General features: G+C 46.1%; 1 protein-coding gene across 1 annotated transcript in view; it reads right to left on the reverse strand.

Annotated features, from left to right (window-relative positions):
* The window catches only part of LOC127573415 (netrin-3-like), a 267,637-nt gene that overhangs the window by 68,820 nt on the left and 171,880 nt on the right, over window positions 1-26,937 (reverse strand). The window contains exon 5 of the mRNA XM_052021620.1: window positions 18,233-18,286. Within this exon, the coding sequence (XP_051877580.1) occupies window positions 18,233-18,286 (54 nt within the window). The remainder of the gene's footprint in view (window positions 1-18,232; window positions 18,287-26,937) is intronic.

Raw genomic sequence — 26,937 nt, forward strand, 5'->3', positions numbered from 1 at the left:
CTCTTTCCAGTTTAACCACATCTTTTCTATAATAGGGCAACCAAAACTGTACACAGTACTGCAAGTGAGGCCTAACCAACGACTTATACAATTACAACATAATGTCCCAACTCCTGTACTCAATGCCCTGACTGATGAAGGCCAGTGTGCTAAAAGCCTTTTTCACTGCCCTGTCTAACTATGATGCCGCTTTAAATTAACTATGCATTTGTACTCTTGAGTCACTCTGTTCCATTACACTCCCTGGTGCCCTACCATTCATATTATAAGGCCTACGCTGGTAGAACTTTCCAAAATGCATCACCTCATACTTATCTGTATTGAAATCTATTTGCCACTCCTCGGCCCACTTCCCTAACTGATTAAGATCCCCCTGTAATTTACAATAACCTTCTTCGCTATCAATAACACCTCCTAATTTCGTGTTATCCACAAACTTATTGATCAAGCCTTGTGCATTGGCATCCAAGCATTTAAATAAATAATGAATAATAAGGGTCCCAACACCAACCTCTGTGGCATACCACTACTCACTGGTCTCCATTCCAAGAAGCAACCTCCAATGACCACCCTCTGCTTGCTACTTCTCAGCCAATTTAGAATCCACTTAACTAGCTCTCTCTGGATTCCATGGGACCTAACCTTCCTGCAGGTTCTTCCACAAGTCACACACTATCCTGACTTGGAAATATATCATCAATCCTTCATTGTCACTGGGTATAAATTCTGGAACTCTGCCCAATAGTACTGCGGGAACACCTTCCCAAGAAGAACTGCAGTGGTTTTGGAAGGTAGCCAACCATCACTTTCTCAAGGATAACAGAGCAGGTTCAAGAAAAATGCAGTTAATGTGGTGTATGTGGACTTTCAAAAGGCATTTGATAAAGTATCACATAATAGGGTTGTCATTAAGATTTAAGTCCATGAATAAAAGTTACAATGTCAGCCTAATGGGAAAACTGGTTAGTTAACAGGAAACAGAAAATAGTGAAAGGTTGTCTTTTTATACTGGAGGGAAGAATGCAGTGGAGTTTCCCAGAGATTAGTACTAGGACCACTGCAATTATTATAAAATATCGATGATTTGGACTTGGCTGTTTGGGGTACAATTTTCCAAATTACATGCAATACAAAAATTGGAAGCTTGTAAACTCTGAAGAAGATAGTAATAGATTTCAAGTGGGTAATAGACTGCCTGATGCTTAATCAGGACTGGTAAACTGTCATTTCTGATACTTGAGACTAGATGGGCTAGTCTTGTGAAAAAATAAAAAGCCATGCTGACTGTCCCTAATTAAGCCACGGCTCTCCAAATGCTCATAAATCTTACCCCTAAGAATCCTCTCCATCAGTTTCCCTACCACTGACGTGAGACTCATGGGTCTATAGTTTCCAGGATTATGCCTATTTCCCTTCTTAAACAACGGAACAATATTAGCAACTTGCCAGTTCTCCAGGACCTCACCTGTGGCTAGGGAGGACACAAAGATCTTGGTCAAATCCCCAGCCATCTCTTCTTTTGCCTCTCTCAATAACCTGGGGTATGTCCCATCAGGCCCTGGGGACTTATTGACCTTAGTCAAGAAGGAAAAGGAAGCATATGTAAGGTTTAGGATGCTAAAATTAACAGGGCCCTTGAGGATTATAAAAGAAGCTAGAAAAGAACTCAAGAAGGGAATTATGAGAGCCAGGAGGGGCCATGAAAAGTCCTTGACAAGTGGGATGAAAGACAAGAATCCCAAGGCATTCTATACCTGCATTAAGAGCAAGAGGAGAAGGTAGGACCACTCAAAGAATGTAGAACAGAGAACAGTACAGCACAGAACAAGCCCTTCAGCTCACAATGTTGTGCCGACATAGCTATTCCCTCCTACCTACAGAATGCCCATATCCCTCTATTTTCCTCTCATTCATGTGCTCATCTAAGCCCCTCTTAAAAGCCCCACCACCCTATCAGGCAACACATTCCAGGCATCCACCACTCTCACAGTAAAAAACGTACCCCTCATGTCTGTTCTGAACCTACCCCCTCTCAACTTAAATGCATGCCCTCTGGTATTGGATCTCTCGATAATGGGAAAAAGATATTGCTTGTCCACCCTATCTATGCCCCTCATAATTTTATACACTTCCAACAGATCACCCCTCAGCCTCCGCCGCTCCAGAGAAAAAAGCCCATGTTTGTCCAGCCTCTCCTGATAGCACATACCCTCTAATCAAGGCAGCATCCTGGTGCGTGGCTGAGGAGTTGGTGCAGGGGGCAAGGTTTTAGACTTTCGGATCATTGGGATCTCTTCTGGGGAAGGTGGGACCTGTACAGATTGGGTATATATACCTGAACTCGAGGGGGACCAATATCCTTGCAGGTAGGTTTGCCACTGTGGTTCAGGAGAGTTTAAATTAGTTTTCAAGGGGGATGGGAACCGGAGGGATAGGTCTGTGAAAGAAGTGCATGGAGTAAAGTCAGATCTAACATATAGAGAAACTTTGAGGAAGGAGCAGCAGAGTATAGGGTATAAAAGCAGTAAGGTGGATGGGCTAAAGTGCATTGACTTAAATGCAAGAAGCATCAGGAATAAGGGTGATGAACTGAGAGCTTGGATAAATACATGGGACTATGATATTGTGGCTCTGCAGAGACTTGGCTGTCACCAGGGCAGGAATGGATATTGAATATTCCTGGATTTCAGTGTTTTAAAAGGGATAGGGAGGGGGGGAGAAGCGGAGGAGGGGTGGCATTACTCGTCAGGGATACTATTATAGCTGTAGAAAGGGTGGATAATTTAGCAGGATCCTCTCTAGATTCAATATGGGTGGAAGTTAGGAACAAGAAAGGAGCAGTCACTCTACTTGGAGTATTCTATAGGCCCCCAGTAGCAGCAAGGGTACTGAAGAGCAGATCGGGAGGCAGATTTTGGAAAGGTGCAAGAATAACAGGGTTGTTATCATGGGAGACTTCAACTTCCCAAATATTGATTGGCACCTGCTTAGTACCAAAGGTTTAGATGGGGCACAGTTTGTTAAGTGTGTCCAGGATGGATTCCTGTCACAGTATGTTGACAGGCCGACTAGAGGGAATGCCATATTAGATCTAGTATTAGGTAATGAACTGGGTCAAGTGACAGATCTCTCAGTGGGGGACCATTTGGGGGACAGTGACCACCACTCCCTAACCTTTAACATTGTCATGGACAAGGATAGGAGCAAAGTGGACAGGAAGATATTTAATTGGGGAAGGGCAAATTATGAGGCCATAAGGCTAGAACTTGGGAGTGTAAATTGGGATGACATTTTTGAAGGGAGATGTACTATGGGGATGTGGTTGTTGTTCAGGGATCTCTTGCAGGTTGTTAGGGATAAACTTGTCCCGGTGAGGCAGAGAAAGACTGGCAGGGTGAAGGAACCATGGTTGACAAGAGAGGTGGAACATCTAGTTAGGAGGAAGAAGGCAGCATACATAAGGTTTAGGCAGCAGGGATGAGACAGGGCTCTTGTGGATTATAGGGTAGCAAGGAAGGAACTTAAGAAGGTGCTGAGGAGAGCAAGAAGGGGACATGAAAAGGCCTTGGCGAGTAGGGTTAAGGAAAACCCCAAGGCATTTTTCACTTATGTGAAGAGCAGAAGGATGGCGAGAGTAAAGGTAGGACCGATTAGAGCAAAGGTGGAAAGATGTGTCTGGAAGCTGTGGAAGTGGGTGAGGTTCTCAGTGAATACTTCTCTTCAGTATTCACCAAGGAGAGGGGCCTTGATGACGCTGAGGACAGTGTTGGTAAGGTTAATGTTCTAGACCATGTAAATATCAAGAGAGAGGATGTGTTGGAGCTGTTAGGAAATATTAGGACAGATAAGTCCCCGGCGCCTGACGGGATATTCCCCGGACTGTTCCGCAAGGCAAGGGAGGAGATTGCTGAACTGTTGGCTAGGATCTTTGAGTCCTCGTTGTCCACGGGAATGGTACTGGAGGATTGGAGGGTGGCAAATGTTGTCCCCTTATTCAATAAAGGTAGTAGGGATAGTCCAGGGAATTATATACCAGTGGGCCATATGTCTGTGGTGAGCAAGCTGTTGGAAAGGATTCTTAGAGATAGGATCTATGGGCATTAGAGAATCATAGTCTGATCAGAGACAGCCATCATGGCTTTGTGAAGGGCAGATCATGTCTCACAAGTCTGATAGTGTCCTTTGAGGAGGTGACCAGACAGATTGATGAGGGTAGTGTAGTAGATGTGGTCTACATGGATTTTAGTAAGGCATTTGACAATGTTCCACATGGTAGGCTTCTTCAGAAGGTCAGAGGGCATGGGATCCAGGGAAGCTTGGCCATGTGGATTCAGAATTGGCTTGCCTGTAGAAAGCAGAGGGTTGTGGTGGAGGGAGTGCATTCAGATTGGAGGGCTGTGACTAGCGGTGTCCCACAAGGATCGGTTCTGGGACCTCTACTTTTTGTGATTTTTATTAATGACTTGGATGAGGGGGTAGAAGGGTGGGTTGGCAAGTTTGCAGACAACACAAAGGTTGGCAGTGTTGTGGATAGTGTGGAGGATTGTCGAAGATTGCAGAGGGACATTGATAGGATGCAGAGCCGGGCTGAGATGTGGCAGATGGAGTTCAATCCGGAGAAGTGTGAGGTGGTACAGTTTGGAAGGACAGACTCCAAGGCAGAGTACAAAGTTAATGGCAGGATTCTGGGTAGTGTGGAGGAGCAGAGGGATCTGGGGGTCCATTTCCACAGATCACTGAAGGTTGCCTCACAGGTGGATAGGGTAGTTAAGAAAGCTTATGAGATATTAGCATTCATAATTTGTGGGATTGAGTTTAAGAGCCACGAGGTAATGATGCAGCTCTACAAAACTCTGGTTCGACCACTCTTGGAGTACTGTGTCCAGTTCTGGTCGCCTCATTATAGGAAGGATGTGGAAGTATTTTAAAGGATGCAGAGGAGATTTACCAGGATGCTGCCTAGTTTAGAGAATATGAATTATGAGGAGAGACTAAGGGAGCTAGGGCTCTTCTCTCTGGAGACGAGGAGGATGAGAGGAGACATGATAGATGTGTATGAAATATTAAGAGGAATAGATAGAGTGGACAGCCAGTTCCTCTTTCCCAGGGCACCAATGCTCAATACAAGAGGGCATGGCTTTAAAGTAATGGGTGGGAACTTCAAGGGAGATATCAGAGGAAGGTTTTTTACCCAGAGTGGTTGGGGCATGGAACGCGCTGCCTGGGGCGGTGGTGGAGACAGGTGCATTGGTCAAATTCAAGAGATTGCTAGGTAAGCACATGGAGGAATTTAAAATAGAGGGATATGTGGGAGGAAGGGGTTAGATAGTCTTAGGCGAGGTTTAAAGTTCAGCACAACATTGTGGGCCAAAGGGCCTGTATTGTGCTGTACTCTTCTATGATTCTTCTATGATTCTATAAACCTCCTCTGCACCTTTTCTAAAGCTTCAACATCCTTCCTATAGTGAGGTGACCAGAAATGCATGCAATACTCTAAATGTGGCCTCACCAGAGTTCTATATAGATGCATCATAACTTCTTGACTCCTATACTCAATACCCTGATTAATAAATGCAAGCATTCCATAAGCCTTCTTAACCACCCTGTCTCCCTGTGTAGCCACTTCCAATGAGTCATGGACTTGCACCCTAAGGTCTCTCTGCTCTTGAACACTGTTAAGGGTCTTGCCTTTAAGAGTGTACTGCCTCTTGAAGTTAGTCCTACCAAGGTGCAGCACCTCACATTAATCCTGGTTAAACTTCATCTGCCATTTCTCTGCCCACATCTGCAGCTGATCTATATCACACTGTATCCATTGCCAGTCTTCTACACTATTCACAACTCGACCAATCTTGGTTTCGTCTGCAAACTTACTAACCCATCCATCAACATACTCGTCTAGTTCATTTATGTACATCACAAACAGCAGAGGTCCCAGCACAGATCCCTGCAGAACACCACTACTCACAGGCCTCCAGCCTGAATAAGTCCCTTCAACCACCATCCTTTGTCTTCGACAGGCAAGCCAGTTCTGGATCCACACAGCGAATTCTCCACTGACCCCATGCATCCGAACTTTCTTGATTAACCAATTATGTGGGACCTTGTCAAATGCCTTAATGAAGTCCATATAGATGACATACACAGCTCTACCTTCATCAGTCTCTCTCATCACCCTGTCAAAAAACTCAACCAGGTTAGTAAGACGTGACTTGCCCCGCACAAAGCCATGCTTGCTTTCCGTAATCAAGCCATTGGATTCCAGATGCTCGTATATCCTATCTCTAAGAATTTTCTCCAGCAATTTCCCTGCAACTGATGTGAGACTCACTGGTCTATAGTTCCCTGGATGTTCCCTTGTTCCTTTCTTAAATAGAGGAATATATTAGGAGGATAAAGGAGGGAACATGTGCTTGGAAGCAGAGGATGTGGGCGAAGTCCTAAATTATTACTTTACATCTGTATTTACCAAGGAAAAGGAAGTGGAGGACAGTGAGATCAGTGTAGAGGTGTGCTAATATGCTAGGAAAGGTGCAGAGGGATATGGGCCAAATGTGGGCCTATGAATATGCAGACAATGGTGGGATATGGACGTGCAGGCAGAAGGGACTAGCTCAATTAGTTTGGCACAACATCATCGCCTGAAGGGCCTGTTCTATGTTCTGGAGTGAACTAGGTGGTGGTCAGTCCAGCAGTCACTGGCATCTATCATGGCATGGATATAGTAGACAACTTCATGATCCATCACTCAGATGATCATATATTCTAATAGGTCCTAGCGCTGGAGCCAGGGATAATGCCATAACAGCTTATGCTTGACATGGTGAGGCCATATTCCAAGCATTTTGTGAAGAGGACCCTGTTGGAAGAAGCCTACCCTGCTCCTTCTTTGTCGATCACATCTTGTTAGAGAGCAGCATTCCCTCTGATCGGACATTGAAGTCATCTTGAGGATCAATTTGTTTCCCTTTGGGATGCAGATCAAGACTTTTTCCCAGGTTGGAGTGGAAGTCCTCATTTGAAGGTTCCTGCATGGCTAGTATACAGTGCCACCCAGTCGCCAGTACATAATGCTGCACATGAGACAGTGCCACGCTGTACATGGTACACAGCACAAACTGCAATGGAGTACACTGTGGCATAAAGTATACAGTATATATTTGTGAAAACAATAAATTTCATGATAATAAACCTGATTCTGATAAAGTATACAATCCATAGCACTACATGATGCACAGTTGTGCCCAGTTGTACCACCCACTGAGACCCTGCCCCATCCTTTTTCCCTATGGCCCTGCAATCTTTTTCCTTTCAAATTCTTATCCAGTTCCCTTTAAATGTAATCTGAGGGGTTTAAGTGGAATCTGAGGGGTAAATCTTTCACACAATGAGTAGTGGTATCTGGAATGAGTTGCCAGAGGAGGTGGTGGAGGCAGGAACAGTAACCACATTTAAGAGACATCTGAACAGGTACTTGAATGAGCAGTGCAGAGAGGGGTATGGAATTAATGCACGTGTTGGCCGAAGGGACTGTTTCTGTGCTGTACAACTCTATGGTTGGCCATAGGGCCTGTTTGTGGATGATTCTATCAGTGGCACAAGTGAAGAGATTCTTGGCTTCTCTACCAAGAGCAAGAACCGGTTTAATGAGAATGACCAGAGGATCCAGGGAACTCAGTCACCACAAATGTAAGGCATTCCTGATTTAGCAGCTCCACCATTCCTCAAGAGAGAAAAAAAATCTCTATGGGCACCTGAACACAAATGTCCAATAAAAAACCCACGACCTAAAGAACAGATGCAGAGAGTGCAGAAGGCTGAGCAAATCACTGACAGGCATAAAATGTACGAGTTCTTCAGTGGTGTAAAAGCAATCTACAGAGAAAAAAAAACACACAAGGCCTCTCCCCACTAACAGCGAAGAATAGAAGCTCATTGAGGACAGAAAGGCATTAAATGCATGCTAGAAGGAACACTTTGAAGATCTCTTCAACAGTGACTCTGTCCTTGATGCGACACACTTCACTCCATTCCACAAGAGCCTATTCCGGTCCAGATGAAGGGCTCAACCAAAATGTTGACTGTCCATTTCCCTCCACAGATGCTGCCTGACCCGCTGAGTTCCTTCAGCATTTTGTGTGTTCAGCCTATCCATCCAGCCTTTCCGTCACTTCAGACTGACAGTAGATAGAAGAGGCTATATCCCAACCTAAAATTAATAGGGCCTCTGGAGCATTATCTCCACGAAACTCCATAATCAGCAGTGAAGATCTTCAGTCATAAATGCACAATCTCATATCCCACTTCTGGGAAGAGGATTCTCCATCCGACCTCAGGTCAATCAGTGGTGGTGCTCCAGAGGCACTCTTGTTAATTTGTATTTAAGTCTCCACTCAGAGCACATCCTCCGACCATATTTGGAAATATATCACCATTTCTTTATCATCACTGGTCTAAGTCCTGGACTCCTTCTCAAAAGTTCCGTGGGAAGAAAAACAAAACATGCTGGAAACACTTAGCTGGTCACTGTTTCAGGTCAGAGGCCTTTCAGCAGAACTTGGAATTTTAAATTGCAGAGAAGGTGGCAGATGCCCCTTTATTTCTCTCCACAGACGTTGCCTGACCTACTGAGCATTTTCCTGTAGTTTTTATGTACTTCAGATTTCCAGCATCTGCAGCTTTCTTTGATTTCCAGTACTTTACCAGAAGGACTACATCAGTTCAGGAATGCAGGTCATCACTATCATCCCAAGAGTAATTAGCAATGTACAATAAACGCTCGCCTTGCTGTAACAACCATATCCCGAAAAAATAATCAGTAAAAAAATGTTCCCTGAAAGTGGCGTCACAGGTAGACAGGGTTGTAAAGAAGGCTTTTGGCATCCTGGCATTCATAAGTCAAAGTATTAAGTATAGGAGTTGGGATGTTATGGTGAGGTTGTATAAGACATTGGTGAGACCAAATTTGGAGTATTGTGTGCAGTTCTGGTCACCTAACTATAGGAAGGATATCAGTAAGATTGAAAGAGTGCAGAGAAGATTTACTAGAATGTTGCCGGGTCTTCAGAAGTTGAGTTACAGGGAAAGATTGAACAGGTTAGGACTTTATTCCCTGGAGCGCAGAAGAATGAGGGGAGATTTGATAGAGGTTTACAAAATTATGAAGGGTATAGACAGAGTAAATGCGAGTAGACTCTTTTCACCTAGATTAGGAGAGATAAGTATGAGAGGACATGGCTTTTGAGTGAAAGGTGAAAGGTTTAGGGGGAAATTTAGGAGGAACTTCTTCACTCAGAGAGTGGTGGGAGTGTGGAACGAGCTGCCATCTGATGTGGTAAATGTGGGCTCACTCTGAAGTTTTAAGAATAAATTGGATAGATACATGGATGGGAGAGGTCTGGAGGGTTATGGACTGGGTGCAGGTCAATGGGACTAGCGGAATAACGTTTCGGCACAGACTAGAAGGGCTGAATGGTCTATTTTCTGTGCTGTAGTGTTCTATGGTTCTATATTATCCAGTACACCGTGTAATACAGTTCAATATACCATACACTGCCCATGGTGCCATGGGATACACCGCCCATGGTGCCACATGGCACACTATCCACCTTGGGCCTAGCCTACTCAATTCCTTTACACATCAACATTTTCTGATCTTTCACTACTTTTTAAAAGATGAAGATGGGCCAATGTTAATGTTCAAAAGGACTTTAGTGTCCTTCTACACAAGTTACTGAAAGATAACAATTTGATGCAGCATTTAGGAAGGGAATTTGTCTTCGCCTCCAGAGGATTTGATTACAAGAGTAAAGATGTCTCACTACAACTAAACAGGACCTTTGTGAGACCACACTTGGATTATTGCATACAATTCTGGTCTCCTTACCTGAAAAAAGGTTAAACTTTCCATGGAGTAATCAGAACAGAAATTCACCAGATGATTTCCTCGGATGGTGGATCTAACATCTGAAGAGAGATTGAGTAGGCTTGGCCTCTCTAGAGTTTAGAGTAATGAGAGGAAAACTCATTGAAATGGACAAAATTTTTAAGAGGGCTTGACAGGAGAGATGCAAGGTGAATGTTCCCCAAGGCTGAGAAGAGTGGAATCAGGGATCATAGTTTCAAAATAAGGGGAAGGCCATTTAGAACAGAAGTGAGGAGAAATTTCTTCTGTCAAATGGTAGTAAATCTTTGAAAATCCATTCCGTGGTAAGTTATGGGGACTCAGTTATTGATTTCATTCAAAACAAAAATTGATAGATTTTTGGATAAGAAGAATATCAAGGGATATGGGGACAGGGTGAGAAAATGGCGCTGGGGTCGATCAGCTGCCACCTTGCAGGCTTGAGGAGCAGAATGACCTCCTCCTGCTTCTGTTTCTTATGTTCTTATGGTATAAAGTGAACCAAGCTACAGAGTATACAGTTCACTGTGTCATTCAGTATACAATACACAGATGTGCACTAGATACAGTCATTGTGTTGCAGCACACAATGCTCCTCAGTGCACCATACATCGTGCCATATAATACACTGTACAATTTACTACACAGTACCCCGTGATGTACAACACACGGCGCCACATTGTTGTCACAACCCAAGGCCATACAGTCCAGAGTTCTACGCAATACTCCAAAAAACATAGGTTATAAGGAACACTGTGCCTTCTGAAATGGTATTGGTTTATTATTGTCACTTGTACCGAGGTACAAGTATTACAAACCGATCGTACAGGTCAATTCATTACACGGTGCAGTTACAGTGAAATAGTACAGAGTGCATTGATGTAGTACAGGTAAAAACAATAACAGTACAGAGTAAAGTGTCACAGCTACAGAGAAAGTGCAGTGCAATAAGGTGCAAGGTCACAACAAGATAGATCATGAGGTCATAGTCCATCTCATTGTATAAGGGAACCATTCAATAGTCTTATCACAGTGGGGTAGAAGTTGTCCTTAAGTCTGGTGGTACGTGCCCTCAGGCTCCTGTATCTTCTACCTGATGGAAGAGGAGAGAAGAGAGAATGTCCCGGGTGGGTGGGGTCTTTGATTATGCTGGCTGCTTCACCAAGACAAATGGTCCAGTGAGTCATTCTGGCTTACCGTTACTGTTGCGTTAATGCAAAACAAAATATAAAACCAGACAGAACACTCGGCGTCACCTGGGCACTGAATCTGGACACAGAAAACTCAGTCCCAGTCAGTCAACCTTGCAAAGACCTTTTTGCAAACATCTAGAGAAGTATTTAAATTGGGTGAGTTGTCCACAGAATATTCAAGCAACAGCCTGTCACAGTGTTACACATTACAGACAATGTGGCAGACTCTTCCATCACAACCCCTGGGTAAATCCTGTTCTACAGGCAGGACCACCAGAAAGGGCAGTGCAGTAGTACAGAGGCATCAAGAAATAGCACTAGCGGTCCTCAACATTGACCTCAGACCTCATGAAGTCATGTCATCACATTGAACATGGAATAAAAAAACCTCCTGATTATGAACCACATCCTCCCTCAACTGGTGAATCAGTTCTCCCTCACAAACAACATTTGCAAAAAATCACTGAAGGTGGCAAGAGCACAGTTTGTATTCTGGGCATCATACAGTACCATGGCATGCATGGTGCTAGAGTACACATCATCAGACACCACAGAACATACAGTATAGAGTGGTGTACAGTGCATATTTCCATTGCTGCACCATACCACACAACACAGTGTCACAAAAAAATCAGTTTTTGAGCAAAGGAAAGCAATTAGTTCCTTCCTTCCATCCCAGTGGTAGCTCACTGTTTCAGCCAAGCATGACACAGCACTAAAGTCTTGAATGAATCACTAACCTAAAAATCCTTGGTGAAAAAGTAATGTTAGAGAAATTAATGGGACTGAAAAGTGATAAATCCCCAGGGCCTGATGACTTACATCCCAAGGTTTTGGCTGTGGAGATACTCGATATACTGGTTGCTATTTTCTAAAATTCCGTAGATTCTAGAATGTTTTCCATGGGATGGAAGGTTTCCATAGAATGTAACCTCATTATTTTAGAGAGGGAAGAAGGAAACAGGGAACAACAGGCTAGTGATCTTGACATCAGTAGTAAGGAAAATGCTAGAATCTGTTCATAAAGATGTGGTAACGGGGGACTAAGGTAATAAAGCTAGTATTGAGCAGAATCAATGTGGGTTCATGAAAGGAAATCATGTTTGACAAATCTGTTAGAGTTTTTTTGAAGTTGTAATTAATGGATCACATCAGGGAGAAGTCAAGGATGTGGCATATTTGGACCTTCAGTGGCCTTCAATAAGATACCACAGAAGTTATTGAACAAATTGGAGTGCAGGGTAATGGTGGTTAAATCCTGGTGTGGATTGAAGATTGATTAAAGGACAGCGGAGAAAGTAAGAGTACATGGGTCATTTTTGACGTTGGGAGAGTGTGACTCGTGGGTGCCACAGGGATCAATGTGGGAACCCAAATGTATCAATGGAAGAGGGAACCATGTGTAATATATTCAAATAAAATATCTAGGCTGGGTGCAGAATGACTTACGTGGATGAGGCAGAGTGCCTTCAGGGGAATATAGAACAGCTAGGTGATTGGGTAGATCATGGCAGATTCATATGATACGTAAAAAAGCATCACCCACCTGTAGAAAAAGTAGAAAGGATTTTAAAGTGGCAAGAGATTGAAGAAAGTTGGTGTTCTGAGGGAACTGGGGTCCTTGTATACATATCACTGAAGATTACCATGGAGATTCAACAAGCAATTAAGAATTCATTCGTTAGCCTTTATTGCAAGAAGATTTGAGTACAGAAGTAAAAGATGTCTTATTTTAATTATATAAGGCTCTAGTAAAACCAGATCTGGAACATTGTGTTTATGTCTCTCTATCGAAGGAAAGAATTTGTGATACTGGAAGTACAATAAAGATTCCATAGAACCATAGAACACTACAGCACAGAAAACAGGCCATTCGGCCCTTTCTAGTCTGTGCCGAAATGTTATTCCGCTAGTCCCATTTCCCTGCACCCAGTCCATAAACCTCCAGACCTCTCCCATCCATGTATCTATCCAATTTATTCTCAAAACTTAAGAGTGAGCCCGCATTTACTACATCAGATGGCAGCCCATTCCATACCCCCACCACTCTTTGAATGAAGAAGTTCCCCCTAATGTTCCCCCTAAACCTTTCCCCTTTCACCCTAAACCCATGTCCTCTGGTACTTATCTTTCCTAATCTAGGTAGAAAGAGCCTACTCGCATCTACTCTGTCTATACCCCTCATAATTTTGTAAACCTCTATCAAATCTCCCCTCATTCTTCTACGCTCCAAGGAATAAAGTCCTAACCTGTTCAACCTTTCCCTATAATTCAACTCCTGAAGACCCAGCAACATTCTAGTAAATCTCCTCTACACTCTTTCAATCTTACAAATATCCTTCCTATAGTTAGGTGACCAGAACTGCACGCAATACTCCAAATTTGGCCTCACCAATGTCTTATACATCCTCACCATAACATCCCAACTCCTATACTCAATACCTTGATTTATGAATACCAGGATGCCAAAAGCCTTCTTTACAACCCTGTCTACCTGTGATGCCACTTTCAGGGAATTATGTATCTGAACTCCCAGATCCCTTTGTTCCTCTGCACTCCTCAGTGCCCTACCATTTACTGTGTATGTCTTCCCTTGATTTGTCCCTCCAAAATGCAACACCTCACACTTGTCTGCATTAAATTCCATCTGCCATTTTCTGGCCCATTCTTCCAGTTGGTTCAGATCCCTCTGCAAGTTTTGAAAGCCTTCCTCACTGTCCACTACACCTCGAATCTTAGTATCATCAGCAAACTTGCTGATCCAATTTACCACATTATCATCTAGATCATTGATATAGACAACAAACAACAATGGCCCCAGCACAGATCCCTGAGGCACACCAGTAGCCACAGGCCTCCAGTCTGAGAAACAATCATCCACTACCACTCTCTGTCTTCTCCCACACAGCCAATTTCGAATCCAGTTTACAACCTCTCCATGGATACCTAGTGTCTAAACCTTCTGAACTAACCTCCCATGTGGGACCTTGTCAAAGGCCTTACTAAAGTCCATGTAGACAACATTCACAGCTTTTCCTTCATCTACTTTCTTGGTAACCTCCTCAAAAAACTCTACAAGATACTTGTATATCCAATCTCTCAGAACACCTTCCAATAATTTACCTACTACTGATGTCAGGCTCACTGGCCTGTAATTACCTGGTTTACTTTTAGATCCTTTTTTAAACAACGGAACAACATGAGCTACCCTCCAGTCCTCCGGCACGGCACCTGAGGCTAAGGACATTTTAAATATATCTGTCAGGGCCCCTGCAATTTCTACACTAGTCTCTCTCAATGTCCGAGGAAATACCATGTCAGGCCCGGGTGATTTATCTGCCTTTATTTGCTGTAAAGCAGCAAGCACCTCCTCCTCTTTAATCTCTATATGTTCCATGACACTAGTGCTTGTTTCCCTTCCTTCCATATACACTATGTCAGTTTCCTGAGTAAATACTGATGCAAAAAAACTGTTTAAGATCTCCCCCATCTCCTGAGGCTCCACACATAGACGACCACTCTGATCTTCTAGGGGACCAATTTTATCCCTTACTATCCTTTTACTCTTAATACACTTGTAGAAACCCTTTGGGTTTACCTTCACATTATCTGCCAAAGCAACCTCATGGCTTCTTTTTGCCTTCCTGATTTCCTTCTTTAATATTTTCTTACATTATCTATACTCTTCAAGTACCTCATTTGTTCCTAGTTGCCTATACCTGCTATACACCTCTCTCTTATTCTTAACCAGATCGCCAATATCCCTTGAAAACCAAGGTTCCCTATGCTTGTTAACTTTGCCTTTAATCCTGGCAGGAACATGCAAACTCTGCACTCTCAAAATTTCACTGGATTGATTCTTGGGATGGGGATTTCCCTTGAGGAGAGACCAAGCAGACTAGACCTGTGCTTTCTAGAGTTTAGAAGAATAAGAGGAATGTACAAATTTTTTAGGGTTTGACAATATGGGTGTAGAGCTGATGTTTCCCTAGCTATGGCGGCTATAGAGGGTTTAAACTAGCATGGTAGGGGGATAGGAACCGGAGCAGTCAGTCAGCAGTGGAGGGATTGAGAGGGAGGTAGAGCTTGAAAGGAAGGTCAGGCAGGGCCAGGTTAATTAAAACAGTGGGGCTGATGGGCTGAAGTGTGTTTATTTCAATGCAAGGAGTACTATGGGTAAGGCAGATGAACTTAAAGCCTGGATCAGTACATGCAACTACAATGTTGTAGCCTTTACAGAGACTTGGTTGAGTGAAGGGCAGGACTGGGAGCTCAATGTTCCAGGATTCAGATGCGATAGAGAGGGATGTTAAAGAGGTGGGGAGTTGCGTTACTGATCAGAGGGAATGTCACAGCGGCACTTAGAGAGGTCATTCTGGAGGGCTTATCCAGTGAGGCAGTATGGATAGAGCTCAGGAATAAGAAGGATGCAATCACTATGATGGAGTTATATTCTTGGCCTCCCAATAGCCAGCAGAAGATAAAGGAACAGGTATGTAGGCAGGTTATGGAAGAATGTAAGAACAACAGAGTTGTTGTAGTGGGCGACTTTAATTTCCCCAATATTGTCTGGGAGTCCTTTAATGCCTGAGGCTTAGATGGGGCAGAATTTGTTAGGTGCATCCAGAAGGGTTTACTGACATAGTATGTAGATAATCCAACCAGGGAAGGGACTATACTGGACCTTGTGTTGGGAAATGAGCCTGGCCAGGTGATTGGAGTTTCAGTGGGAGAACATTTTGGGAACAGTGATCATATCTCTGTAAGTACTCAAATAGTTATGACTAAGGATGAGACTGGACCCCAGGGGAAAGTGCTAAATTGTGGAAAGGCTAATTACAACAGTATTAGGCAAAAGCTGGGGAGAGTAGATTGGGAGCAGCTGTTATTGGGCAAGTCCACATCTGATGTGGGAGTTGTTAAAAGGCCAGCTGGTCAGAATTCAGGACCAATGTGTTCTTGTGAGGAAGAAAGACAAGGATGGCAAGGTTTGGGGACCTTACACGATGAGAGTTGTTGCAAATTTAGTAAAAGGGGAAAAAGAAAGCATTTGTAAGATTTAGGAAGTGGAAATCATTCAGGGTCTTTGAGGAATATAAAGAAAGCAGGAGAGAACTTAAATAGGGAATCAGGAGCGCTAAAAGCAGACATGAAATGTCCTTGGCAAGTAGGATTAAAGAGAATCCCAAGGCAATTTATACATTCATTAAAAAACAAGGGTAACTAGGGGGAGGGTAGGGCCACTCAAGGACAAAAGAGAGAATTTATGCCTGGAGCCAGAGGAAGTGGGTGAGGTACTAAATGAGTACTTCACATTAGTATTCACCAAGGAGAAGGACATGGAGGATAGTGAGATCAGGGAGGGATATGCTGATATTCCAGGACATGTTGACATCAAGAAGGAAGACATGTTCATATCAAGAAGGAGGACATATTGAGGCACTTGAAGAACATTAAGTGGTGTAGTCAGCATGGGTTTGTGTGGGGGACATCATGTCTTACAAACTTGGTTGAGTTTTCTGAAGATGTGAAAAAGATGGTTGTTGAGGGCAGGGCAGTGAATGTTGTACACATGGACTTCCTGAAAGCTTTTGATAAGGTCCCTCGTGGTCTAGAAGATTAAGGCACATGGGACCCATGGAGACTTCGTAAGATTGGATTCAAAACTGGCTTGGCCATAGAAGACAGAGATATTCTGCAAGGATCATTGCTGGGATCTCTGCTATTTGTGATATATATAAATGACATGAACAAAAATGTAGGTGGGCTTATTAATAAATTTGCAGACAACACTAAAATTGGTGGAGTTTTGAATAGTGAAGAAGACTGTCAAAGGATTCAGATTCAGTAGGATATAGATCAGCTGGAAATGTTGGCAGAGAAATGGCAGATGGAGTTTAATCTGAACAAATGTGAAGTGTTGCACTTTGGAAGTCAAATGTAAGAGGAAAGCGTACAGTAAATGACAGGAACCTCAGGAGCACTGATGTACAGAAAAATCTTGGGGTTCAAGTCCATAGCTCCCTGAAAGTGACAACACAAACAGATAGGGTGGTAAAGAAGGTGTACGGCATACTTACCTTCATATGTTGGGGCACTGAGTATAAAAGTCATGTTGCAGCTGTGTAAAACCTTGGTTAGGCTACATTTGGAATATTGTGTGCAGTTCTGGTTGCTGCATTAGGGTGCAGAAGAGGTTCACCAGGTTGTTGTCTGGATTATAGAGTATTAGCTATAAGGAGAGGCTGGACAAACTTGGATTACTTTTTCTGGAGCGTCAGAGGCTGAGGGGAGACCTGATAGAAGTGTATATTATAGCATAGATAGAGTCTTTTTCCCAGGGTGGAAATGTTAAATAATAGAGGACATAGGTTTAAGGTGAGAGGGGGAAAGTTTAAAGGAGATTTACAAGGCAAGTTTTTTTTAAACATGGAGTGGTAGATGCCTGGAATGTGCTGCTAGGGGAGGTGATGGAAGCAGGTACAATAGCGACGTTTAAGAGGCACTTAGACAGGCACAGGAACAGTCAGGGACCATGTGCTGGCAGATGGGATGAGTTAGATTAGCATCATGGTTGGCATTGTTGGCTGATGGGCCTGTTCCTATATGCTCCATAGCCATGGGCCAAAGTTTTAAAATAAGGGTCCAACCTATTGGGACAAAAATTAGAAAAATTACTTCACACAGAAAATAGTGAATCTTTGAAATTCTCCATGCAAGAGGGCTGTGGAGATTTAGTCACCGAGTCAATTGATGACAGAGATTGATAGGTGATTGTTTGCTAAGGGCTATGGGGCTAGAAATGGTGCTAAGGTAAGTGATCAGCCTTGCTCCAATCAAATAGCAGAGTAAGTGCATGGGCCAATTTGCCTTTCTCTGATCCTATTTATTATGCACTTCTCTTTTTTTATTTGAATCATATTGCAGTAATAGAGCTTTCTGGTCCGTTGTGAAATGAATATGACATCACTCTAGTGAGTTTGATGTAGAACTTGACAATTTGTCACCCAGGATTTCTTTCCCAATACTCTATCAGTTATTTGCATCACAGAAATTAACAACAACTTATTCCCTTTTAAGGACCATCCCCTCATGTAACTCAACTGTAAGGTATCAACAGAAACATGTCACTCACCAATAGGTTCGACAGTGCTGCTTGCCACCCACCTTGGTGATGCTGTTGGGATCTCTGTGAAAATGAATATTGAGAGATGTTCAGCTGCACACGTTTGAGAACAACTTGGAATCAATGCAGTGTAGCTCCTGGACTTGAGTCAGACAGAGTATTTAAAAGCCCAAAAACAACACAGATTAGTTCAATCACCAATTAGATTCAATCTGTGGACTTTCAAGAAGTGCTTGGATTTAACAAAGGGCAGTACTGAGTAACATACCCAGGGTAAGTGAGTGACCACATCAATGGAGAAAGTGAGTGAGCAGGATAGAGTGTAAGACAACCAGGATGGTGAGGAAAAGAGAGAGCGTAAGTGAGACAGAGAGTGAGTGTGATGGATGGAACATGAATATGGGAGATAGAATGTAAGACTGACTGATAGAAAAGTCTGAACAACAGAATGTGAGTGTGAGAGATGGGAATGAGGGTGTGAGAGATGGTGAATATGTGACAGAGAGAGTAACTGTGAGGGAGAGAGAGTAAGAGACAGCAGTGACTATGAGAGATGAGAATGAGGGTGTGAACATAGAACACTACAGCACAGTACAGGCCCTTCGGCCCACAATGTTGTGCCGACATTTTATCCTGCTCTAAGACCTACCTAACCCTTCCCTCCCACATAGCCCCCTATTTTTCTATCATTCATGTGGCTATCTAAGAGTCTCTTAAATGTCCCTAATGTATCTGCCTCCACAACCTCTGCCGGCAGTGCGTTCCACGCACCCACCACTCTCTGTGTAAAAACCTTACCCCTGACATCCCCCTTATACCTTCCTCCAGTCACCTTAAAATTATGTCCCCTCGTGTTAGCCATTGTCGCCCTGGGAAAAAATCTCTGACTGTCCACTCGATCTATGCCTCTTATCATCTTGTACACCTCTATCAAGTCACCTCTCATCCTCCTTCTCTCCAAAGAGAAAAGCCCGAGCTCACTCACCCTATCCTCATAAGACATGCTCTCCAATCCAGGCAGCATCCTGGTAAATCTCCTCTGCGCCCTCTCTAAAGGACAGAGATTGAAGTACAGAGTAAGTGTGAGGGAGGGAGAGAGTGTGTGAGTGAGAGGGAGGGAGAGAGTGAATGTGAGTGAGAGGGAGGGAGTATGACTGTGAAGGAGGGAGAGAGAGTGAGTGAGTGGGAGGGAGGGAGTGGGAGGGAGAGAGTGCGAGGGAGGGAGAGTGAGTGAGTGCGAGGGAGAGAGAGTGAGTGTGAGGGAGAGAGAGTGAGTGTGAGGGAGAGAGTGCGAAGGAGGGAGAGAGTGAATGCGAGGGAGAGAGTGCGAGGGAGGGAGAGTGAGTGAGTGTGAGGGAGAGAGTGAGTGCGAGGGAGAGAGTGAGTGCGAGGGAGAGAGTGAGTGTGAGGGAGTGAGTGTGAGGGAGAGAGTGAGTGCAAGGGAGAGAGTGAGTGTGAGGGAGTGAGTGTGAGGGAGAGAGTGAGTGCGAGGGAGAGAGTGAGTGCGAGGGAGAGAGTGAGTGGTAGGGATAACATTGTGAGGGAGAGAGAGTGAGTGTGAGGGAGAGAGTGAGTGCGAGGGAGAGAGTGAGTGCGACGGAGGGAGAGTGAGTGTGAGGGAGAGAGTGAGTGCGAGGGAGTGAGTGAGTGCGAGGGAGAGAGTGCGAGGGAGGGAGAGTGAGTGTGAGGGAGAGAGAGTGAGTGCGAGGGAGAGAGTGAGTGCGAGGGAGAGAGAGTGAGTGTGAGGGAGAGAGTGAGTGCGAGGGATAACATTGTGAGGGAGAGAGAGTGAGTGTGAGGGAGAGAGTGTGAGTGTGAGGGAGAGAGAGTGAGTGTGAGGGAGAGAGAGTGAGTGTGAAGGAGAGAGTGAGTGCGAGGGATAACATTGTGAGGGAGAGAGAGTGAGTGCGAGGGAGAGAGTGAGTGCGAGGGAGAGAGAGTGAGTGTGAGGGAGAGAGTGAGTGCGAGGGAGGGAGAGTGAGTGCGAGGGAGAGAGAGTGAGTGTGAGGGAGAGAGTGAGTGAGTGGGAGGGAGGGAGTAGGAGGGAGAGAGAGTGAGTGCGAGGGAGAGAGTGAGTGCGAGGGATAACATTGTGAGGGAGAGAGTGAGTGAGTGGGAGGGAGGGAGTGGGAGGGAGTGAGTGGGAGGGAGGGAGTGGGAGGGAGAGAGAGTGTGAGGGATAACATTGTGAGGGAGGGAGTGAGTGCGAGGGATAACATTGTGAGGGAGGGAGAGAGTGCGAGGGAGGGAGAGAGTGCGAGGGAGGGAGAGTGAGTGGGAGGGAGGGAGGGAGTGCGAGGGAGGGAGAGTGAGTGTGAGGGAGGGAGGGAGTGGGAGGGAGGGAGTGGGAGGGAGAGTGAGTGCGAGCGATAACATTGTGAGGGAGGGAGAGAGTGCGAGGGAGAGAGCGAGGGAGGGAGTGAGTGCGAGGGAGAGAGAGTGAGTGTGAGGGAGAGAGAGTGAGTGAGAGGGAGGGAGTGGGAGGGAGAGAGAGTGAGGGAGGGAGGGAGTGGGAGGGAGGGACTGGGAGAGAGGGAGGGAGTGCGAGGGATAACATTGTGAGGGAGGGAGAGTGAGTGCGAGGGAGGGAGAGTGAGGGAGGGAGGGAGTGGGAGGGAGGGAGTGCGAGGGATAACATTGTGAGGGAGGGAGAGTGAGTGCGAGGGAGAGACCGAGGAAGGGAGAGTGAGTGCGAGGGAGGGAGTGGGAGGGAGGGAGTGGGAGGGATAACATTGTGAGGGAGAGAGAGTGAGTGTGAGAGAGAGAGAGTGAGTGAGTGGGAGGGAGGGAGTGGGAGGGAGAGAGAGTGAGGGAGGGAGGGAGTGGGAGGGATAACATTGTGAGGGAGAGAGTGAGTGAGTGCGAGGGAGGGAGTGGGAGGGATAACATTGCGAGGGAGGGAGTGGGAGGGAGGGAGTGGGAAGGAGGGAGTGCGAGGGATAACATTGTGAGGGAGGGAGAGAGTGCGAGGGATAACATTGTGAGGGAGAGCAGCAATGAAATTGGTGGCACTGCGGATGACAAGGAGGGAGGCAAAGATTGGGGGAGCGGTGGTGTTGGGGATTCAATTGTAAGAGGAGTTGACAGACATTTCCCTGAACACAAATGAGATTTCTGGGAGGTACGATGCCTCCCTGGTGCCAGGGTCAAGGACACCACAGAGTGACTGAAGGACAAGTTATGTGGGTGGAGTGTAAGGCTACATGCGAATATTCATTGTTGTTGTCACAGAGAATTGTTTGAAACAACAACTCAACAAAAGAATCGTTGGGCCGAAGGCCTGTTTCCCTGCTGATGTTGATCAGCTGGTAAAATGGGCAAAGCCATGCAGATGGGATTTAATCCTGACAGATGTAAAGTGATGCATTTTAGGGTGACTAATAAAGTGTAAAACAAGCAGAATGAATGGTTGGGCCCTAAGGAGTATTGAGGATCAGAGGGAATTTGGGTGTGCATGTCAGGACAGATAGATGTGGTGGTGAAGGTGTACTGCCTTCTTTAGCTAGGGCACAGATCATAAGAGCAGGGTGGCAATGGTGCAGGTTTATAAAATCTTGGTTAAGCCACAAATGCAGTTCTGTGTGCAGTTCTGGTCAACGTGCTACAGGAAGGATGCAATTGTTCTGGACGGTGATGATGTCTGGGATGGTGTTTTTCAATTACGAGGAGAGACTGGATTTGTTTTCCTTGGATCAGGGGAGGCTGAGGAGGGACCTGATCAAGGTATACAAGATTATGAAGGGCACGATTAATGCTTCAGGTTGAAGACCCTTCAGCAGAACTGAGAAAGACACGAAAATAGTTAGTTTAGCTTGCAGAAAAACTGGGGGCTGGCAATGGGAAGAACAAATGGAATTTCGGTGATAGGGAATTCAAGGGGCAGTTAAGCTTCTTTTGATTTTCATTCACCTAGAGGGTGGTTGGAATCTGGAACGTACTGTCTGAGTGGGTGGTGGAGGCAGGGACTCACAAAACATTTAGGAAGTATCTGGATGAGCTCTTGATAGCATGACACCCATGCATAGACAGCGACAGATCAAATGCTGGTAAATGTGATTGGTATAGCTAGTTACCTGATAGACAGTATGGATATGGTGGGCCAAAAAACCTGTTACTATGCTGAATGAGTCTGTGACAATGAATACAAGTGACTGAGTATGAGTGTAATAGAGAGCGAGAGAACTTGAGGGGCAGTGAGCAAGCGTAAAGGACAAAAAGTGAGTGTGAGGGACAGTGTGTTGCTGATAGAGAGCTGGGTTCAGGGACATGAGTGTGTGTGTGAGGGGAAAGAGAGTGTGTGTGGGGAACAGTGTGTGTGTGTGGGGGGGACAGAGAGTGTGGGGGGGCAGGAGAGAGAGTGTGTGGGGGACAGAGAGAGAGAGTGTGGGGGACGGAGAGAGAGTGTGTGGGGGACGGAGAGAGAGAGTGTGGGGGACAGGAGAGAGAGTGTTGGGGGGACAGGAGAGAGAGTGTGGGGGGGACAGAGAGAGTGTGGGGGACAGAGAGAGAGAGTGTGGGGGGGACGGAGAGAGAGTGTGTGGGGGGACGGAGAGAGTGTGTGGGGGACAGAGAGAGAGAGTGTGGGGGACAGAGAGAGAGAGTGTGGGGGACAGAGAGAGAGAGTGTGGGGGACAGAGAGAGAGTGTGTGGGGGACAGAGAGAGAGAGTGTGGGGGGGACAGAGAGAGAGAGTGTGGGGGGGACGGAGAGAGAGTGTGTGGGGGACAGAGAGTGTGGGGGACACGGAGAGAGAGTGTGTGGGGGGGACACGGAGAGAGAGTGTGTGGGGGACGGAGAGAGTGTGTGGGGGACAGAGAGTGTGGGGGACACGGAGAGAGAGTGTGTGGGGGGGACACGGAGAGAGAGTGTGTGGGGGGGACACGGAGAGAGAGTGTGTGGGGGACGGAGAGAGAGTGTGTGGGGGACAGAGAGTGTGGGGGACACGGAGAGAGAGTGTGTGGGGGGACGGAGAGAGTGTGTGGGGGACAGAGAGTGTGTGGGGGGGACGGAGAGAGAGTGTGGGGGACAGAGAGAGAGTGTGTGGGGGGCAGGAGAGAGTGTGTGGGGGGGGACATGGAGAGAGAGTGTGTGGGGGACAGAGAGTGTGTGGGGGGGACACGGAGAGAGAGTGTGTGGGGGACAGAGAGTGTGTGGGAGACAGAGAGAGAGTGTGTGGGGGGCAGGAGAGAGTGTGTGTGGGGGGACGGAGAGAGAGTGTGTGGGGGACAGAGAGAGTGTGGGGGGGGCAGGAGAGAGAGTGTGTGGGGGACGGAGAGAGTGTTGGGGGGACAGAGAGTTTTGGGGGGACAGAGAGAGAGTGTGTGGGGGACGGAGAGAGAGAGTGTGGGGGACAGGAGAGAGAGTGTTGGGGGGACAGGAGAGAGAGTGTGGGGGGGACAGAGAGAGAGTGTGTGGGGGACAGAGAGAGAGAGTGTGGGGGGGACGGAGAGAGAGTGTGTGGGGGACAGAGAGTGTGGGGGACACGGAGAGAGAGTGTGTGGGGGGGACACGGAGAGAGAGTGTGTGGGGGACGGAGAGAGAGTGTGTGGGGGACAGAGAGTGTGGGGGACACGGAGAGAGAGTGTGTGGGGGGACGGAGAGAGTGTGTGGGGGACAGAGAGTGTGTGGGGGACAGAGAGTGTGTGGGGGGGCAGGAGAGAGAGTGTGTGGGGGACGGAGAGAGAGTGTGGGGGACACGGAGAGAGAGTGTGGGGGACGGAGAGAGAGTGTGGGGGACACGGAGAGAGAGTGTGGGGGACACGGAGAGAGAGTGTGTGGGGGACGGAGAGAGAGTGTGGGGGACAGAGAGAGAGTGTGTGGGGGGCAGGAGAGAGTGTGTGGGGGGGACACGGAGAGAGAGTGTGTGGGGGACAGAGAGTGTGTGGGGGACAGAGAGAGAGTGTGTGGGGGGCAGGAGAGAGTGTGTGTGGGGGACATGGAGAGAGAGTGTGTGGGGGACAGAGAGTGTGTGGGGGGGACACGGAGAGAGAGTGTGTGGGGGACAGAGAGTGTGTGGGGGACAGAGAGAGAGTGTGTGGGGGGCAGGAGAGAGTGTGTGGGGGGGACACGGAGAGAGAGTGTGTGTGGGACACGGAGAGAGTGTGTGTGGGGGACGGAGAGAGAGTGTGTGGGGGACACGGAGAGAGTGTGTGTGGGGGACGGAGAGAGAGTGTGTGGGGGGGACAGTGTGAAAGGGAATGTAGAGAGTGTAAGGGTCAGAGAGCAAGTGTGTGCAGGGAGTGAATGAAAGAGACAGGTAAGTGTGAAACGTGTGTGTGAGATGCTGGATGAGGGTACAAGATTATTCTTGTGTTGTTCATCTGCCTGTGTGAAGCAAACATTAACGAGAAGCCTGATGCTTGTTGGTGTCTTGAGTGGACATTCCGGTGCAATATTTCGGTAGTTATCTGAGGCGTATGAATATTTCACTGATGGTAGATTCCTCCTTGACTGGTGCCTTCAGCTGTGCCTGGAATCAGAAACAGTGTCTGCTTCACTTTGTTTTTTTTCCCCAGAGGCTTGCGGAGTCTATGATAAGAGACAGTGTCAATTGGCTGTGGGAGGAGATTCAAAGGATGATCAGATTCCATGCCTGGGGAATCCATGGGCTGGGAAGGGGATTATATGGGTGGTTTGATTCTGTGACTGGGGAGAGTGTCAATGGGTTGTGGGAGGAGATTCCTGGGATGAGAGAACTCTCCTATCAGGAGAGGCCAGACTTTAGGTCTGTATTCCTTGAATTTTGAAAGAATGGGGGGTGACATATGAGTTCCTAGTGGGGGCATCATGAACAAGAATGCATAACTACAAGATAAGGGCTGATCATTTAAAACTGAAGTGCATAGAAATTTCTTCTCCCAGAGGGAGGTGAATCTCTGGAATTCTCTGCCCCGAAGGGTGGTGGAGGCCGAATCATTGGATGTATTTAAGGTGGAGATAGACAAATATTTAAAATATCAAGGAACTGAGAGTTGTGGGGAATTGGCACAGTAGAGGAGTTGAGACCAGCATAGATCAGCCATGATCATATTGAATGGTAGGGCAGGCTTGAGGGGCCGAGTGGCCTACTCCTGCTCCTATTTTCTTGTGTTCTTGTGCACTTGTTTGATTCAATGGATGGTTGCAGCTGCTGCCTGGGGAGAGTGTCAATGGGCTGTAGGGGGAGATTCAATAGGTGGTGGTTAAATTCCATGTTGGGGAGGAGTATCAATGAGCAGGGAGAGGAGATTTTATTAGTAGTTGAAATTGGTGACTGGGGAGAGTCCATGGGCTGTGGAAGGAGATTCAATAAGTGGATAGATTTCATGACTGGTGAGAATGTCAATGGGCTGGAAGAGAAGATTCAGTCTGAGTCTGTGAGTGGGGAAAGTGTTGTTGGATTAGAGGAAGGGCTCAGCCTCTGGTTAGGGATGAGTCACTAAAACTGTATAGATGTTGCTGCTTAGTTAGTCAGCCATACAGAGATTAATGTTCCTTTCGCTGCAAGCTATGATTTAGCAAGTGTAAACTAACACTTTGACATTTCAGCCTCAAATCAGAGCCAGTCAGGAGAGCAATATGTCCAATGTATTGTCGGAAATTTTTGACAATACAAAGTGCAGCTGGGGCCTTGAACAATGCCAAGCATGGAAACAGTTCAGCAGAGTTCTGCATACAATATGAAATGTAATGAAAGTGCAAGGAATGTCGGGAATGTTGGAAGCTTTTGAAAAAGAATGTCATGTCGCTTTGATTTTTTGATGATTTTGAATCACAGTCAAGGCTGGCCAAGACTGAGGAGATTTTGATTGTTGGAAAGAATTGAGAGTCCTTTGGGAAGTGTGCTGCAGTGAGGGACTGTCAGCATGCCCATTAAACAAAAACAGAGAACAGAGAAGGAAATTGCAGAGCACAGCTATGATGTGGAAAGTTGTTGGGCTGATGTCTGGATACACCCGGGGTTGAGTGCAAATGACAAGTGAATTGTATAAAGTTACAGAGCTGAGGTAGGAGGTAGAGCCAATATATTAGGTAGTCCAGGAATGGTGTGGGAAAATAAATTAACAACAGTCTATAAAGATACCCATACAGTTGGAAACAGTGGCCTAGTCACAATGTTATACTTAAAAACACAGATTAAAGTAGCACCAGGTTCCAACATTCTCTGAGGCCTAATCATGCACTGGGCACTGCACATGATGGAATGGCCCAGACATGCAATCCAGCACAAAGCCCTTTCCTCCAGGATTTCCCATTGTTGCAGAGAATGGAGGTTTTTGCAGGCACTGGTTGGGGGTGAGGAGGAAATGAAGATCAGAGAAGGAAACTGGTGAGGGGGAGAGGGGTGAGGAGAAGATGATTAGGGGTGTGGGTGGTGCTGTGGATGCAGTTATTGGGAGAAATGGAGAGAAGAATTGTTCAAGGACATAATTGGGAGTAGTGGAAGAGAGATGATTCGGGCTCCTGAGGACATTGCATTTGGGTGAATATTAACAATGAACGAAGACTCAACCCTCAGTGAAGTATTCCTACACCTCAGATATCTACTAAAATATTGCACAGGCAATGTCAGAACAAGTGCTGTATGTCATGTGACGCTTTGGCCTTAAGGCAGACAGATGTGAAGGAGCAAGGCACATGCCACCAAATCTCATGATGAAACGTTCAGCAATTCCATCATAGAAACATAGGAAATAGGAGCCGGAGTTGGTCGTTCAGCCTGCTCCACCATTCTAC

Source organism: Pristis pectinata, chromosome 8 (genome assembly GCF_009764475.1).
Source record: "Pristis pectinata isolate sPriPec2 chromosome 8, sPriPec2.1.pri, whole genome shotgun sequence".
NCBI lineage: Eukaryota > Metazoa > Chordata > Chondrichthyes > Rhinopristiformes > Pristidae > Pristis > Pristis pectinata.